The 17,880-nt window shown below is 48.9% G+C and overlaps 1 protein-coding gene across 1 annotated transcript in view; it reads right to left on the bottom strand.

Annotated features, from left to right (window-relative positions):
• Positions 1-11,446: 11,446 nt before the first annotated feature.
• Positions 11,447-17,880, bottom strand: part of SFTPD (surfactant protein D) — a 48,221-nt gene continuing 41,787 nt past the window's right edge. The window contains exons 4-9 of the mRNA XM_054522402.2: positions 16,394-16,510; positions 16,020-16,136; positions 15,585-15,701; positions 15,023-15,139; positions 14,331-14,414; positions 11,447-11,936 (exon numbers count right to left, since the gene is read on the bottom strand). Coding sequence (XP_054378377.2) covers positions 11,560-11,936; positions 14,331-14,414; positions 15,023-15,139; positions 15,585-15,701; positions 16,020-16,136; positions 16,394-16,510 — 929 coding nt within the window. The 3' untranslated portion in view covers positions 11,447-11,559. The remainder of the gene's footprint in view (positions 11,937-14,330; positions 14,415-15,022; positions 15,140-15,584; positions 15,702-16,019; positions 16,137-16,393; positions 16,511-17,880) is intronic.

Genomic DNA, 17,880 nt, shown 5'->3' with positions numbered 1-17,880 from the left:
CTTCCTTTGCTGCCTCTTGCATGGAGTAAGAACCTGAAGGCCATGCTCAGAGCATTCCTGGAAGGGAAGCTGGTGTTCAGAACTCTGTGCAGCCTGAGCTGTGGCTCTGGGCCATGCCCAGGGGAGAAGAAGGCCTGGGTCTCTGTGCACTATGTTAGGGCTGAAGGAGAGATGGCTTGGTGGGTGGGAAGTTCAGATTTTGGGAGCAGGAGACAGGAGTTTCAGGTTAGCTCCCTGACTAATGTACTCAGTGGCATGTCGGTTTCCTGGGCCTCCATTTCCCTATCTATAAATAGGTCACTAAAGATTTCTTTCTTCTAAAACTTAATGAATCAATTGTCACACACAAGTCCACACTGTAGGAGCCAATTCAGGAGCAAAGTGGCAAGATCTGAGTTTTTGCGTGTGTGTTATTTTGTAGAGATAAGGTTTCACCATGTTGTCCAGGCTGGTCTCGAACTCCTGAGCCCAGGAGATCCCCCCACCTAGGCCTCCCAAAGTGGTGAGATTACAGGTATGAGCCACTGTGCCCGGCCCTGTTTTCAGTTTTTGTTTCCTGGCAATTCTGTCCAAAGTAATTGTGGGCTAAATATTTATCAGCTATTTCTGAATTCTACAGAAGACAGTCTGGGTAAATTAGAATGACAAATATACCTTGGCATGAAGATGGGAATTTCGGATTTAAATTATGTCTGCAGAAGTAGAGGCACAGCAAGTATAATCACAATTTGCCTCCTGTGTCTGAATGAAAACAGCTACCAAAGCCTGTGACACTCGAGGCCCAGGCTCCTGCCTGGGTCTGAATCCTGGAATTGTAGGGCCTTGTGCCTGCAGGACACTGTTTCCTCGGAGTCCTGCAGTTCTGCTGCTTCACTTTAGCCATGTCCAAGCCAGAAGATGGGGACTTGGGGTACCAGCTGAGGGCCCAGTGTTCACATCTTTCAAATCTTCTTCCTGCTGGTGCCAGCCAGCCTCCCTTCTCTGTGGCTGTCAGAGGGGGACCAGTGTCAGAAGTCACAGTCAGTCCCTGGACTTGCCCTCTGTGTCACAGCAGAGCCTCTGACCTGGAAGGCTGTTTGCTTGTCATTATGTAACTGGTCTGTGCTTTTGAGCCTGCCAAAGCTCAGGGTTTTTCCATTAACTGAAAAGGGATTGGATGCTATCAGAGGGCCTGGGCTGGAGATGCCGGGAAGTGAATTTTATAAAGCGATGTTGTCCTGGTAACCCTGAGTGGCTGATGGGCTGCTGGGAAGAGGGGAGATCAGGGCAGTGGGCCATCTGGGAAAGGGTGCTCACAACCCTGGTGGCCACTGTGTGAGGAGTAGACAGTGTCCCCAACTATGAACCTGTGGTTTGTCCAGCAAACACAGGTGCATGTTTCAAAGAAGCTGGGGGCAAGCAGCCATTCATTAACCAAGCAAATGCCTTGGGTGAGGCTAGCCATTGCCAACCCACAGCCCAGCCTGCCCTGCCCTGGCTTGTGCTTGTGCCACCTTGTACCTCTCTTTTGAGTAGTGACCAGCAGAATTGACTGGAATGCTTGACAAAATCATAGGCTCTTGGCCTCATTCTGGACCCAGTGAGTGAAAACCTCAGAAATCTGTCATCTTCACGGGTTCCTTAGGTGAACCAGATGTTTGGCCAGTTTTGAAACCACTGCCCCAAGAAATACAGACACCACAGTGGCTTTCTGCCTGCCTCTCACCATACAGGGCGGCCCTGGAGCCTGGAAGCCAGCATTTTCCCTTTCCTTATAGGCCCCTCATGAGGTGAAGGGAGTGCTGCTTAACTGTATAGTGTCAGGCCCCAAATAATCTCCCTCAACGGACCAGCGCCCCGCTAGTGAAAACCAACTGCAGACCTAAACCTTCCCTATTTCCAGGGTTTCACTGCTTCCTGTGACTTTAGGGAGGAGGTCTACGGTTGAGACAGCTCTGAGGAGCTTCAGAGCACATGAGGCACTGGATGCGTGAGACCTCGAGGGGGGAATTGTGTGCACATGGGCTTGGTGCTGTTTGTGTGTATTGTTGTGCATGTGTGAGAGTGTGTTGAGTGCCTGTATGGAAACCAGCAATCCAGTATGGAAACCAGAACCCCGTGCTTGAGGTTCTCAGCATCCTGCCACTGCGGGGCTCAGCCCCTACCTCCCCAGCCTGTCTCCAGGTTTACCTCTGCATACTCCCCACTGAAGAACATTAGCTCGGGCTGACCCCAGAGACTCTGGGTGAGGAGTTGAGGTGCTTGGTCATGGACAAAAGGTCCTCCGTAAGGGGTCCTAAGCTGTGTTCTAGGACACCAAGGGGTCCACAGAGATTGAGCACTAATATGATCCTCTTCCCCTGCCAGGTCTTGGATTGTATGTCACCATTCCCCCCACCACCCGAGTCCCTACCTGGCCACTGAAGCTAAGGTTGCTCCAACCCCAGTCACCATTACAACACTCCATTTTATTTTCTTCTAAGAATTATGGTTATCTGATGTCATCTTGGCTATCTGCTTAAGTTATGTCGGTGTTGCAAAGTCATTAAGAATAAGGAATCTAGCTGGGGTCAGTGGCTCACAGCTGTAACTCCAGCACTTTGGGAGACCAAGGTGGGCAGATCATATGAGCTCAGGAGTTTGAGACCAGCCTGGGCAACATAGCCAAATCCCACCTCTAAAAATACAAAAAATTAGGTGGGCATGGTGGCACATGACTGTAATCCCACCTACTCAGGAGACCGAGGCAGGAGGATTATTTGAGCCCAGGAAGTGGAGGTTGCAGTGAGCAGAGATCATGCCACTGTGCCCCAGTCAGGGCAATGGAGTGAGACTCTGTCTCAAAAAAATAAAATAAAATAAAAATAAAAAGAGTAAGGATTCTGGAGTCAGACTGCCTGGATTCAAATCCTGGTTCTATCAGTTTGCATCTGTGTGACCCTGGGCAAGTCACATAATACACTGTCTGTGTGTTAGTTCCCTTCTTGGTAAAATTGGGATCATGACAGTGTCCACCTCAGAGGGTTGTTGAAGGAATAGATGAACTGATATAAGCAAGGCAATTAGGACAGCACTGGCCTGCAATAAATGCCATGCAAACATTAGTCCCTGCTGTTGTGATTAGTACAAGACCATATCACTCACCTCTGCAGTCCCACTGCCTTGAAAAGGGCTGAGAACCACATACACACTCAATCAATAACTGTTGAGTGAATAAGTGAATGAATAATAAATGAGTGAATCTGAGTCCTCCACCAAGATGTGTGACCCAATTCCCTTCTCTGGAGCTTAACTCAGCTTTAAGCTGGATCCAAGAGAGAAACAGCAAAACTCATTTTGGAATATGGTTAGGGACACAGCCTCCTTTCTCTGATAATTGAGTATCCCTGGCCCCGGCAGCAGTGGCCATGTGCAGCTGGTGCTGTGGCCTCGTGCTGCCCCCTGCTGGTTGCCTCCAAGACAAGGCCAGCAAACCCAGAGACACTCAAGCCCAGACAGGTGAGTGGTGGGATCACATGAGCACCTTGTCTGCAACTTCGGATGCTCCCGCTTTCCTCCTCTCCACGATTGTCCTGGTTGCTTTGCTCACTGGGGTTGTGCCCCCACCCTGCAGGGCCAGGGCCAGACGCACGCTGCTACTGTGTGACCGCAGGTCTTCAGCATGCTGGATCCCGACAGCCCTCAGTGCACAGCAAGCCCCGGGGACTGGCGGGATGCTCTGCTCCTTGTCTATACATCTGTCTCCTTTCCAAGCCTAGAATGTGATCTCTTTAGGGCAGGGCCCACAGGCCACCCCCACACTCTCCTTGCCTGCCCCTCCACAGGTCTCTGTGTCCGAGGCAATTTCAGAATCCCCTCAAGACAGGACTTTGCTGTTGCTCTTGCCTGAGCCCTGTCGGGGCTGGATTTGTGGGCTCCTCTCTGGGTTGCCTTTGCGGACTTTTTGGGTATCTTTCTCAAATGCAGTCACTTTTTTCTTTCCTCAGCATCAGCAGGGAAAGAATCTGGACTTTTCTCTGAATCAGATTCTTTTGGAGAACACTACTAAGTATTTGCTTGTGATTTTCATGTGATGACCTCATGTCATTTCAAAAGGACAAAGGGGTTCAGGCTGGGAACCTGTAACTCAGGACAGTTTAGGGACTCTGCCTGGGACCCGTCAGGCCACCAGCAGAGGGTCCGGTGCACAGAGGGATGGTGGGGATCTCCTAGGGGGTCTCAAATGGAAATGACATTGTTGTTCCACCAGCTTCAACACTGTCCTTGTTTCTTGTTCTTGGGCTTCCTGGGAAGCCAGCTGGTGGAAGCACAGGATTCTTGCAGAAGTCCCAGAAGGTGCCTTCACTGGGTGCATGATGAAACTCGGGGCAACCCCCTTGTTGGGTTCCCTCTGGACCTGCAGGGCAGTGCCCTCTTAAGCCAAGGATGACAAACATTAGCACACATACTGACCCTCTCCTCCCCCATATCTGTGCCAGATGCAACTAATCAACGATCTCCTACACAGCCTGGAAAAGATCCTGAAAGCCATTTAACCCCGCAGTCATTACCAAGGGATGTGAGATGGTGTGGGGAAACGGACTCGTTGTCTAGCCCTCCAGCCCTGCCCAGAGCTCCTGATGTATCCAGCTTCCTATCCCCATGAGAATCTATGACCTTGACAATTACAGACGTACCACCAGAAGCCATATGCCAAGTTGCACGTGAGACCCTTTTCCCCAGTGAGAGCATCCTCTGGAGACCTCACCTTGCCCAGCAGTGCTGACCCTTTCCTGTGCTGTCTGCAAGCAGTTCCTGGGTGGTCATCTCTCCTACACTGATGGGATCTGGTTCCCAAGCACCCCAAGGGCAGGAATCAGAAAAGGTCATGAACATTTTGGATTCACTATGTGAAAAGGGTCTGGGGAGTCCAGAGGTAGAAGCTCCCAACCATGGCTGAGATGGAGGGGAAGGTGATGAGACATGGTTTAACTCACACTCACTGTTATATGGTCGTGCTTGCCTAATGCACCAAGATTATGAGCTAAATTCCACATCAGATAAAAAGCAGTGTTGCTTTCCTCCTCAGCCAGGGAGCTATAAACCACCTGGAGCTTCAGGGCAAGGAGTGTAGAATCTGACCCCAGGCCACAGAGCAAAAGCAAGGGAAGGATGGGGAGGGATGCCAAATTCCCTGAGTTCTTGCTGTTTTCAATTCTGATCAATGCCTAAAAGGAAGTGAATATGTTATCTCAAAATTCTTTTTACCGTTTTCGTATCTCTGCTCCTTTCTTATCGCTACTACATATGTTGGCTTTTTGCTTCTTATACAGATTTATCAACATGTATTTGTCTAATTCAACTCTTAAAAAGTCTAGTTTCTGAGATAATTTGTCATATCTATTATTGATTTTGTCGTTGTTAACACAGGGTCTTGCTCTGTCTTCCAGGCTGAAGTGCGGTGTCACAATCATGGCTCACTGCAGCCTCGACTTCCTGGGCTCAAGTGATGCTCCTGCCTCAGCCTCACAAGTATCTGGGACTTCAGGTGCATGCCACCTCACCTGGCTAATATTTATTTATTTATTTATTTATTGTAGAGACAGGATCTCCGTATGTTGTCCAGGCTGGTCTTTAACTCCTGACCTCAAGTGATCCTCCCCACTCAGCCTCCCAAAGTGCTGGGATTACAGGTATAAGCCACCATGCCCAACTTATTTCTATTATTGTTATTTGTTTTATATTTCATTAATTTCACTTTTATATTTATTTGTTTTGTCCTTTTTTGTTGTTTTAAAAATTTGTTTTAAAAAGATGAACACTTAGTTCAACTATTTTCAGTCCATTTTTTTATTTTTTAATTTTTAATAATGAAAGCAAAGTTACTTATTTCCCCTGAGTATAGCTGTAACTCTATCTCATAGATTTTGGGATACATATTACTGTTTCATTAAGGTTTAAAAATTACTACTAAGATTATGCATTTTTCACCTATCAGTACTATTGGCCATTAGTATTTCTTCCTTTATGAATTTCCTCTTCTCATTCTTATGCCATTTTCCTATTTAGATATTCATTATTTTCTTATTGATTTATCTGTTGTGTACATTGCAAATACATAGCCACTTTTCTTTTATATTGTGTTTTACTTTTCAGTAGAAAAGTTTTACGTATTTCTTATGTAGTCAGATATATCAATATTATCACTTTGGGGTTCCCCTGTCTGATAACATTCTTGGATAGCTCTTTTTCCTTCCAAGACTACATAAATTGTTACTTATATTTTCTTCTAATTTTAATTTGTATATGTAATAAAATAATCTGATTTTACACTTCCTCTAAATGTTTAACTATTTAACCCAGAATGATTCATTGGTAAGTCATTGTTTTCCTATAATTTTGGCATTCTCTCTTTATCATGCATATAGGATACATACGTGTATATATACATACTTGAGCCCATTTTTAGACTTTCTGTTCTTTTTCATTGTTCTGTCTATTTCTGTGTCATTAATATACAACTTCAATTATGCTAGTTTTATAAAACCCTCTAACATAGATGGGTCAAGTTCATTCTAATTATCCTATTTTAAGCAATTTTCCTAACCCTTGAGAGTCATTCTTTCATAAGAGCTTTAGAATCACTTCATGAAGTCCTCACACCTTCCTCCACTCCCTCTTTTCTTTCTTATGAACATTGTATAGGGGTGCAGTAAGTGTCTAGGTTCTCTGCGGGATCCCCACCCCTCTCATCCTCTCTCTGTTCTCTCAGGCCGTCTCTCTAGCTGGGGGCCAAGCATCCCCTTTCTGCCCTGATCCTTCCTTCTGGTCACAGAATGTGTTTGCTTGGCCTGAAGTTGCCATCAGACCTTTCAGCCCTGGCCTGGCCCCAGGCACTTATGCCTCAAATGAAGTATTAAGGGAATTAAAAAATAAATATGTACAAGGGCTGGCAATGAGGCCACTCTGCAATTTCCTCAGATCAAAGGGCCTAGAAACATCTTAAAAACACTTTATTCAGCCCTACAAACAGGACTTACATAAGGACCATTCTGCTCAGGCAGGGTACTGCTAAGTCCCTCTCTGTGGCTCAAAGGTGTTTCAGCCAGGTAGTCTGAGACTGCCTACAGACTCTTAAGTAAATAGAGGGCAAACATGTTAATATTCAAATGTATCCAGGAAGGATGGGTGCTGCAGTAACAACCCCCAAATATCACTCAGAGTACAAGTCTGTTGCCTAGATCCAGGCAACCCCCAAGGGCAGTTGCTTTCCATGCCTTTGCTCAGGTTCCAGAATGTTTGATTGTACAACTTTATTATTATTATTATTATTATTATTATTATTATTGAGACAGAGTCTCACTCTGTCGCCCAGGCTGGAGTGCAGTGGTGCAATCTCTGCCCACTGCAACCTCCACCTCCCGAGATCAAGCGATTCTCCCGTCTCAGCTTCCCAAGTAGCTGGGATTACAGGCATGTGCCAGCACTCCCAACTAATTTTCGTATTTTTAGGAGAGACAGGGTTTTGCCCATGTTGGTCAGGCTGGTCTTGAACTCCTGACCTCAAAGTGATATACCCGCCTCGGCCTCCCAAAGTGCTGGGATTATAGACGTGAGCCACCACACTTGGCCTTGTACAAGAACTTTATATCTACCGATCTGTCTATAATCACAGAAGACATGGCAGCAGATGAGAAGGCATTTTGGAAATGTACACCCACTCTTTTCTGCTTCTCCCCAGGAGTGATCCACATCACAGGTTCATGCCTGTCTTCAAAAGTCCTCTCAGTGAAAGATTGACAAGAAACAGTAAAACCTACCATAAGATGCCAGGCCTGCTGTTAGCCATAGAGAGGCCTAATAGTCACAGGCAATTAGAGTGGACAGTAATGAAGACTGCTTTGATCTCTGAGTGGCTTGGTAATTGCACAAAGAGAGGTCTCTTCTCTATTCTCGTGGTTAAAACTCTTATCATCCATCCATTCATTCTAAATCCACTTGTTGAGCGCTGCTATTGTCCATTGCCAGAACAATCCTGCAGCTTACTCATCTTGTTATGTTAGGAAAGTGCAGGATCACAAGGGCATGACTAGCCATGTCGATCTTTGTATCCAATGCCTGGATAAATATTTGACATACAAATTAAGACTGTATTTCTCTAATAGATAACTAGTTTCTTTGCTCTAGGTAGGTAACTTGAAAAGGTCAAGCACATCATTAAACTTGAATTTTAAGGTGAACATCTGGAAAGGAAGAGTGGTTGAGAATGCCCTGAACTTACACCACTCAAGGTTCAGTGATGTGTATCGAGGGGATTCAGAACATAGACAGGATCCTAGAAAAGCAAACATCAGAGGGCTCCACATCAGCTGCTCATTATGGAATGTGGACTGGGTTGGTGACAGAAGGTTGAAAACCAGGATCAGACTTGAGAGTATACTTTTTAACTGAACAGGGGTTTCTCTATGAAACTGCTGTGAAAGTCCCCGCTTCAGACATGGATGGGTCCCAGCCTGCTTTCATGGTGTCCATGGTGAGTCACAACATCACCTGAGAGTGCAAATCACTTGACACACAGGCTACTAAACAAGGGACCCTGACTGCTACAGTTAAGATGGGGCAGACACTGAGATCTGTGTTGACCTTGGCCCATGTGTGTTAGTGCAGGGGAGAGCTCTGTGCTCAGGAACTGGTTAGGACCTGAATTTCTGAAATAACTGCTTCAGTCCCCTACTCCAATCAGCCTGTGCCTACAGATCTCAAATGGCCCTCCCTGTGTGTTCTCTGTGCTGGAGAGCAAACCAGACCCCTGTGGCCCATGGCACTGATGGATCTGAAGCTTCTTCTTGGGGTTTGAAGTATCCACATTCCAGGCCTTCAACATCATAGGAGATTTTTTCTCTCCACACACTTCAACTACGCTGACTTTTCCCTTAGCAAGAAGTAGGTTTGGTTTAAGTATTGGGGTAGGTAGTGGTCACTTTCAGGGGGTCTTCCCAGACCATCATGATCTTGCATCTATCCCAGTGGCCATATTGTACCACGCGGACCCACTCCCCAAGTTTAGTTGGTTGGACCAGAGGCGGGCATCTGAGACAGAAAGACTCATTTCCACAGGAGTTTCCAATTGCTCCCATTGGAGAGTTTCTGATTTCTGTGCAGCCATCTTTAGGACACATGATTCTTAATGCTTGGATAGTCAAGAGACCAGGAAGCAGAGGAAGCTGGTATGCAAAAGAGGGAAAGATGCAAAGATGCACAAGGAGAAGCAGAAGCCAGGGAGAGAGCATGCCGTTACCTCAGTCCCCCTAGTCCTTTTTAAGCCCATTTGGAACCCTTTATTCAGAGAAAAAAAACACTTCTCTTGGCTTATGCTAGATCCAAGTGTTTTCTCTTATTTGTAATAAAAAAGCCATTCTGAGCTTCCTCGATGAATGTGTTTCAGTGTGGTCTCTAAGTAGTTTGCTCATTATTGTGTAACTGACTTATATTTCAGAAGCTGCCAGAAATTTGGGGATTTTTTTTTTCAGTAACTGGAGAACGATCTTAGCAGAGAACCTGGGCTGCATGCTGTCTTGAAGTGTGGCTTTTGTTTTATAGACATGCTGTCCTATATATGAAATGTACTTGTAGGAGTGTCGGGAAGAGGGATGGGACTAGGGGGTCCCATCCAGAAAGAGAAGTCCCCCTGGTTTGTGTAAACTAAGGAGAGAGTGGCTGGTTTTCTATCGGGAAAGAGCTTGTTTGCCCACTTTTTTTTTTTTTTTTTTTTTTTTTGATACGGAGTCTCGCTCTTTCACCCAGGCCAGAGTGCAGTGGCGCAATCTCAGCTCACTGCAAGCTCCGCCTCCCAGGTTCACGCCATTCTCCTGCCTCAGCCTCCCGAGTAGCTGGGACTACAGGCGCCCACCACCGTGCCCGGCTAATTTTTTGTATTTTTAGTAGAGACGGGGTTTCACCATGTTAACCAGGATGGTCTCTATCTCCTGACCGCATGATCCACCTGCCTCGGCCTCCCAAAGTGCTGGGATTACAGGCATGAGCCACCGCACCCAGCCTTGTTTGCCCCTTTTATGGGGCCATGGTTCATCCAGGTGTCACTGCCATCTTTTGAACACAGGTGTCATTTAAATCATTATGTGCAATAATATGTCAAATCAACTAAATATGCATGATCTTTGGCCTATATAGTTACAGCCTAAATGTATAGGCTTTAGGGTCAAAATGACCTTGCTAATGACCCAGCTGTAACACTGACACCCCCTTTTGTCCCTGCACAGTTTCATCCCTCTCTGTGCCTTGGTTTTCATATTTGGAAAATGAGGAGGAGGATTTAACTAGATTATCTCTAAGGTTGAGTGGGGAAAGAACATTCCTGGAATCACCAGGCAAGAAGAGGATTGGAGATAAATCAGAGCTTGGCCAGAGACCCTTTGTTCCAAAGTTCCCTAAGATTTCAGACAGCTTTAGGATTGTGCAGCTGGTACTCCTCCCATGAGTCAAGAGGCAGTCATGTTGGCAGCGATGGAGAGAGATCCTGGGCGGTGCAGGGGTGAGGAAGGGCCTACTGAGTGCAGGGCTATGTGGCCTAGCTGGGGAGGCAGACATTCTCTGCCGGGTCACCCTGCCATGCTGTGCAGCTTCCTGGGCTCAGACCTCAAAATAAGAGGCAGCCATGGAGGCTGGGAGCCTCCTTTTATCCCTGGGCTCCAGCCTGAACTGGCTAGAGGAATCTGGGGTTCAGGAAGAGGAGCTGAATAGGGATATACCTGCAGAGGAGCCACCAGCCTCCAGAAGGAATTTGAATGAGGGGACAGGATGAGCTCATCTCTGGAGTGAGTGTAAGAACAGAAGACAGCTGAGAGCTGAGACTTTGGCACTGCACCATTAAGTGGTCAAGGAGAGAAAGATGGACAAGCTAAAAAGACTAATAAGGGACCTGGGGCGGTGGTCTATGCCTGTAATCCCAGCACTTTGGGTGGCCAAGGCAGGCAGATCACTTGAGTCCAGGAGTTCGAGACCAGCCTGAGCAACATGGCAAAACATCATCTTTACCAAAAACACAAAAAATTAGCCGGTCATGGTGGCTCATGCCTGTGGTCTCAGCTACTTGGGAGGCAGAGGTTGCAGTGAGCCCAGATCGCACCACTGCACTCCAATCTCGGTGACAGAGTGAGACCTGGTCTCAAAAAAAAAGGCAGAGCAGGCAAAAGTGGTATCTGTGAAGCTGGGAGGAGGAAGTGCTTGAAAGAGGAGGGAGAGATCCACAGGGTCAAATGCAGCCGATGGTTTGAGAAAAGGGGCTGAAAATGAGTCTTCAGGTTTGGGGACAGGAAGGTCATTGGAGACCCACTTTTATCCCTTATAGGGAAAGCAGGCTGGGCCCTTCTTCTCCTGAAAGGAGTTTTAGTGTAAAGGAAGCCTCACATTTCACTCTGTGGTGTTCTGCAGCAGCCCTACCTTTTGGCCACGTTCTGTAGAGAAGTCCTTCCCGGCACAGACGGTCACCTTTTTATTAGGATATTGGCAGCACGAGGGTCTAAGCCTTGACTTCCTGGCCAAACTCCTGGGCCAAGCGCTGCCCCACCCACCCCAGTTGGCTCAGAACTCGCAGACCACAAGACGCTTTTCTCCACAAGCCCTGTCATTCCACTTGCCATTGGTGAAGATCTCCACACAGTCCTCTGACCCACCGTCATCGTTGGGCTCCCCTGGGGCCCAGTTGGAATAGTCCAGGGACTCTCCTGTGGGGTAGGTGAACTTGCCCTCTGTCTTGGAGTCAGTCACGCCCAGGAAAGCAGCCTCGTTCTGAGCTATGACCAGCTGTTGCAAGGCGGCATTCTCAGTGGCAGAGCGTGGAGAGGCCAACTGCCCACCAGCCTGTGTGCACACCAGCTGTGCCTCCGTAAACGGTTTGACAAAGCCTGCTGTCTTGAAAATCTTCTCCCCGACACTTTGGCCATTTGGGAAGAGCTCAACTAGGAGAAGAAGAGAGTCAGGTTGGGGTTGTGGCATCACCTGGCCAAAGCTCAGGGGCTCTGAGACCTCTGTGCTCCAACCTGAGCCTCTCAGATCTCCCAAACAGGCACCACATCAGGATGCCAGAGACAATGCAAGAGAGATTGTTCCAGAACAGCCCCTGTCCCATGATCTACCCTGTGAGGTGACACCATGATTCCCCACTTACAGATGAGAGCACTGGAGTTTAGAGAAACTAAGAGGCTCAAAGTCACACAAGCAGCAAATGTGCAGTTAGGGATTCAACCTCAGTCTGACAGCAAAGCTCAGACATGCTCTTTCTATTTTGGCACATGCTATATACTAGAATTGATTTGTCAATTACTAGGTAGAAATGAACAATTTTTCCCAAGTTGATCACAGTGTAGACCAGGCCAGTTTCTAAGAGTACAGAAAACACCTGCAATTAGCCCACTGTCACCCTGTACAACAGTAGGGGATGTGGGGTGTCGGAGAGGGTCTGTGTGACGGGGTAATGAAAGGGGAGAGACAGGAAGAGGAGAGGACATCTGAAAGCTGTCAGATGCTAATCTCTGCTCTGGGTCTGGCCTCATGGCAGCCTCTTAGTATGCACATGGGTGATGCCCCAGCCAGTCAGCCTGCCTGGGAGGTGCTGAGGGAGTGGAGGAGGGTATCTGAAGGGCATGTGTGAGTGAGGCGCAGGGGAGTGGTGTTAGTGCTGGAGACAGGCCTGGGTGGGAACTGGAAGACCAGGCATTCAGATCCACCCTGGCAACAGCTGTTGCATGGGCAAGGGAAAGTCACTTCCCTTTTCAGGGTTCCATTTCCTCATCTCTAAAATGAGGGCTCACTTCACAAAAGCATTGCCTGTGTGACATGTCAAGTATCTCTTTTTAGTCTGTCTTTGTGGCTCTTGGGCCCATGCATGGAAATCTTCTGCAAAGGACACTGGAAGCTCCAGAGAAGGCTGTGCCCCTGGCTCTGATGGGCTGCTCAGAATGCAGGCTGCACCCTGACTCATCATCCTTAAGATTCTCCATGGGCTCAGGGTGGCACCCAGAGCAGCCCTGAACAAAGTCAGCATAAGAGTTCATGTACCATTACTAGGTTTATGTGCCATGCACATATGTGGGCATGCCTTTGAATATATGTGCATCTATCCAAAGGTACATGGGAGTATGTAAGCTTCATCTGGATGTGTGTGCATATTTGTGTGTGCTATATAGACAACATATGAGCTCATGTAGGTAGATGGAGGTGGAATGAGTGATGGTGTTTAAGTGCACACACATGCGGTGGGTGCATATGGACATGTTCCTCTGTGTGTTTCTGTCACTGTGCCTCTGAGTGAATTAGAGCATATGCAGAAAGAGATATACCAAATGCTTGAAACTCTCGTCTCGGAGCTTGGGTACTTAGAAGCCAAACCTATGTTGCACCCAGTCAGCCCTTTTATGCTCTACTACTTCAGAAAACTTTTATCTTTTATTTTTTGGCTCAATGAGATTCACCTGAACTCAAAGCTGATATCAGAAAAGGCGGAGGAGAGTAGGGGAAGTTGGGCACTGACGTGGAGATTCAAAAAGGCACCAGGCCCTCAGGTGTGTGCCCCTGGAGGCCTCTGACTCTTCAGGATTCCAGGGTTAGGGCAAACTCTCTGCTCTAAAATACCTCCAGAGCTGTAGGTAGAGCCCAGCAGTGGCTGGAGCCCAGAAGCAGCCTGCCCCCTATTTGAACCAAGAGCACGTCTAAGGTGAGATATCTGATGGCCACATACCAAGGTCAGGCCCCCATCTGCCTTGTACCCCCAGAGCAGAACCCCAGTCCTAGTTCCCAGAATAGTATCTGGTTTCTGTGCTGCCTTGGGATGTGCAGCAGCATCACTGGGCACTCCCATACCTGGCCCCTCTGAGGTAAGAAATGCAGCCCGTGTTGGGTAGCCCCGTATCTATCAGAGGGACCAGCACAAAGTAGGCAGGAGAGAGGCTCTACTGAATTGCACTGGACTCAGGAGAACAGTTTGTCTCAGGGCACAGGTGGCATTGAGGTTGGTGGGTAGTTCAGGAGCCTGATGGCCTTAACTATGCTACTACCAGCCTGGTGAGCTGGTGATAGGGGCCATGTCCTCCTCCTTTGTCCCCTTGGATCTACTTTCAGCTCCAGGAGCAGGTGGCTGCCCTCTTCTAGCCCCATCCCAGCCTGAGCCCTACCCCCTGCCACAGTCCCGGGTCCAGCCCTACACAGGTCCCAGCTCATTCCCATCCTAGACCCAGGGCAGGCTCTGCCTCAGGCCCAGCCAAAGGTCTAGCCCCAGCCAAAGGCCAAACCAAGGTCAAGATCTAGTGTGGGGCCCAATGCCAGCACTGGGCCCAGGTTCAGATCCAGGAACTCACCTTTCTTATGCTGAGAGAAAGCAGCCTGGAGGTGCTGTATTTGTCCCTGTAAGGCCTCAACCTGCTGCCTCAGAGAAGCAACATCTGGAGGGGAGAAAATGGCCAAGTAAAGACTTGTCCAGAGAGCGAAGGAAGAGCTCAGATTCTGGGCCCCAAAGGAAGGGTGTCTAGTTTCGGGCACATATTGTGGGGCTGACCCACAGCAAGCCCACATCTACTGACACAGCTGGCCTCTGCTGTGTAAGGATGTCTTATGGTTCTGCTATAGACAAATTAGTCCCTGTACTTCACTGACACTGAACCAGATGACATTGTGACTTTAAAGTCTTGGAATATAATGGCATCTCCATTGGGTGGGGAGGGGGTTGCTGGGCAGGAATACACACTCATGTGTTTCCTATTCACTGGGTTTTTAATGCCCAAAACTGTCCTATGAATTGGGAAGGCAGTTGTAGTTTTCCCGATAGTCAGATGGAGAAGCTGCCCAGGTTGCTTTCCCATGAGTACTAAGTGGCTAAGACCAGAGCCCCGTGCTCCTGCCTTCCAGCCTGTCCACCTTTCCTGAGTTCCACCCACCAGCTGCCATTAATGGGGCACACATCCCAGAGCCCCTCCTCTGGGATGAGGAGGGCTTCCTCTCTGCCCACCCATGCCCCAGCAGGGCTTCCCTGGGCCAGGAGCTGCTACCTTACCTGGAAGCCCACTTTCTCCCTTTGTTCCTTTGTCTCCAGGAACGCCTTTGTCCCCCTTCAATCCCGGGGGTCCCCTGGCACCTGGGCTTCCCTGGGGACCCATGGCTCCAGCAGATCCTGGTGTAAAAGAAGAACTGGGTGAGCTATGTACTCATTTTATTTTTTTTGTTTTTAGCATTTTTACCTTCCCATACATGGACTAACTATTCTTATTGCCCAGAAACAGAGAGATGGTCCCCAGTACCCAGCCATGCAGCTCCCTGTACACTGACTGTCACTGTCACCTAGCAATCAACCCCGCTGTGTAAAACTGCCCCGCCACACAACAACTAACCTTCCCTGTATACAGACTTCTCCATTGCTTGGCACCCCACTCTCCCTAGATAGGAACGGTCCCCAGAGACCCCTCATGCACTCTTCTTGGATACAGATTCTCTCCATGTTCCAGCGATACCACCTCTGCCTTTGTGGGTGGTGGAGGGGGTGTAGGCATTGACAGCTCCAAGCAGGCACGGGAAAACTGGACCCAGCCCAGCCCATCCCAGCTCTTTCCACTGCTCACCTGCTGCCCCTGCGTTTCCAGGGACTCCACGCTCACCAGGCACGCCTCGCTCTCCCTTAGGGCCTGTGAGTCCTCTTGCCCCTGCCGAGCCCTGCATGCCTGGGGCACCTACTTCTCCTGAAGAAGGAACACACAGGAACAAACACAGCTAAGAGTGCGTTCAGCAGGTGTGGTTTTGTTAGCAATGGAGCTTTTTGCCCACAACTTTAGGGTCAAAGAGAGAAGTGGGGAGACTCTCCTTGCTTTCTGGGGCTCCTCTGTGGAGGGTGAGAGGAAAATATTGCAGTTGTGGGGATTGGGAGGGTGCATGGCAAGGCCTTTGCAGCGTCAAGGGTCTGGGCTCTCCCTGGCACTCTGAGCACGCCTCAGGTCACATCATGGACCCTTGTCCTTCCTCCTTTCCCTTCTCAGACCGGCCACAGACCAGCTACCTACCTTTGGGCCCAGCTTCTCCTTTTGGGCCTGGCTTGCCCTGAGGTCCTATGTTCCCCTGCTTCCCCAAGGGACCTTCTCTTCCAGCTGGACCAGGCACACCAGGAGGTCCTGGAGGTCCTAAGGAAAAGCACCAGCCCGGTCAGTAACAATGAATCCTCTTGGCAGGAGGAGTGTGTAGTAAGGTGAGGTAATAACAGAGGTAAGGGAGGCAGCATTGTTGTCATCCCAACAGCAGGCCCCATCTGTCCTGAAATGACCCAGTGCCACCTTCAGACAACCTTCTTCCTGGGATGGGCTCTGTGCGTGCCCACTGGCATATCCTTGCAGCTGCACCACCACCTGGAAACACCTGAAGTCGACACCCAGTTGCTCACCACTTGGCCCAGTGTCTCCCTTTGGTCCAGGTTCTCCAACAGAGCCATTGTCCCCTTTGGGCCCAACCGGGCCAGCTTGTCCAGGCATCCCTGCTTGCCCTGCAGCTCCTGGCAAACCTGTAGCAGGAGAAGAAATGGACAAAGACCTGGCCCTAGACCCAGAAAGGGCCAGCCTCCTGCAGGATCAGCCCCTAGCATTCCCTCAGGATTCTGCAGAGCATGAGACTTCCACCGTCACAAACCCGGGCCCAGTGGTGATCCAGGAAATTGGTATCAACATCCCCATTTTATAGATGAGGAAGAAGCCTTCCAGAGCTGGAGGTGGATTAAACCCAAGACCTGCCTGACCTTCTATGCGGTGCTCCTTCCCCTACCCCAAGGCCACTGTATTGATGCCAGGCAATCTGTCAGCTCTTACCTGTGATCATGGACTTCTTGCATTCCATATATATATATAGATAGATAGATAGATAGATAGATAGATAGATAGATAGATAGATATATCAGGGAAGCCAACCAGAAATGGCACCAGACAGGTGGTGCTAACTTGTTCATTCAGTTATTGGTCCATTTGCTTATTTATTTGTTCACTAAGAGCCATCTATGCAGCATCTACTTTGTACCTAGCACTAGGCCAGATGCAAATCTAAGCTTAGCCTCAGGTCCTGCTCAGCAGGGGGTTCATAATACACTGTGAGACAAGGGAGAGGAAGGACAATGCATGAAGTGTCCCTCATCTCATCTGAGTGTCCCCACCCCAGCACTCACACACTCAGAGCTGTCTTCTTCAAAGAGAAAGTGGGATTTTAAGGGCAAGGAGAATCGAGGGAGATTTGCAGAGAGGAGGTGACATTTCAGGCTTGGAAGCCATGCTCCCGTGGCAGAGGAGGCCAGGCCTCCATGGAGGGCAAGCATGAGGTTGTGGGTAAATTTGCTGGATGGGTGGAAGAGTCTGTGCTGGCGTATCCCAGCAGCGCCACCACCTGGAAACATCTGAATTCCATGCCCAGTGGAATTCCGTGCCCTGGATCCGGCCATTGGTTACAGTCCTTATTAGGGATGAAACGGAAGCACAGAGGGTTATAGGATGGGCCACACCTCTGACACCCAACAGCACATTGTCCTCAAGGCAGGATGTCCTGACCCCAGGTGGAGCCTTGCTTGGGCTTCACCCAGGCCAAGTCAGCAGCAGGAAGATGGACCAAGAGAAAAACGTCACTCTCCAGAAGGGAGTGTTAGAGCCCACTTGTTCTTGGTACACAAACTATGGAGGCCATGAGAGCACCGGGGTGGAGTTGGGGCACCTCCCCAAATGCTGCACCCATGCCTTTCAAAACACTCACTGTGTATCCTAGTGTCCCCAGAGACCTAGACCTGCACCCGAGTGCCACCTGAAGTGGAGTTTTATGGCCCAGCCTTTTGCCTATTTTGACTCCTAAAATTCCTCCACCCCTTCCATCTTCCATTCACTCATTCCATAAATATCT

Source organism: Pongo abelii, chromosome 8, assembly GCF_028885655.2.
Source record: "Pongo abelii isolate AG06213 chromosome 8, NHGRI_mPonAbe1-v2.0_pri, whole genome shotgun sequence".
NCBI lineage: Eukaryota > Metazoa > Chordata > Mammalia > Primates > Hominidae > Pongo > Pongo abelii.
The sequence above is the reverse complement of the archived record's forward strand: the minus strand, read 5'-3'. Positions and strand labels throughout refer to the sequence as shown.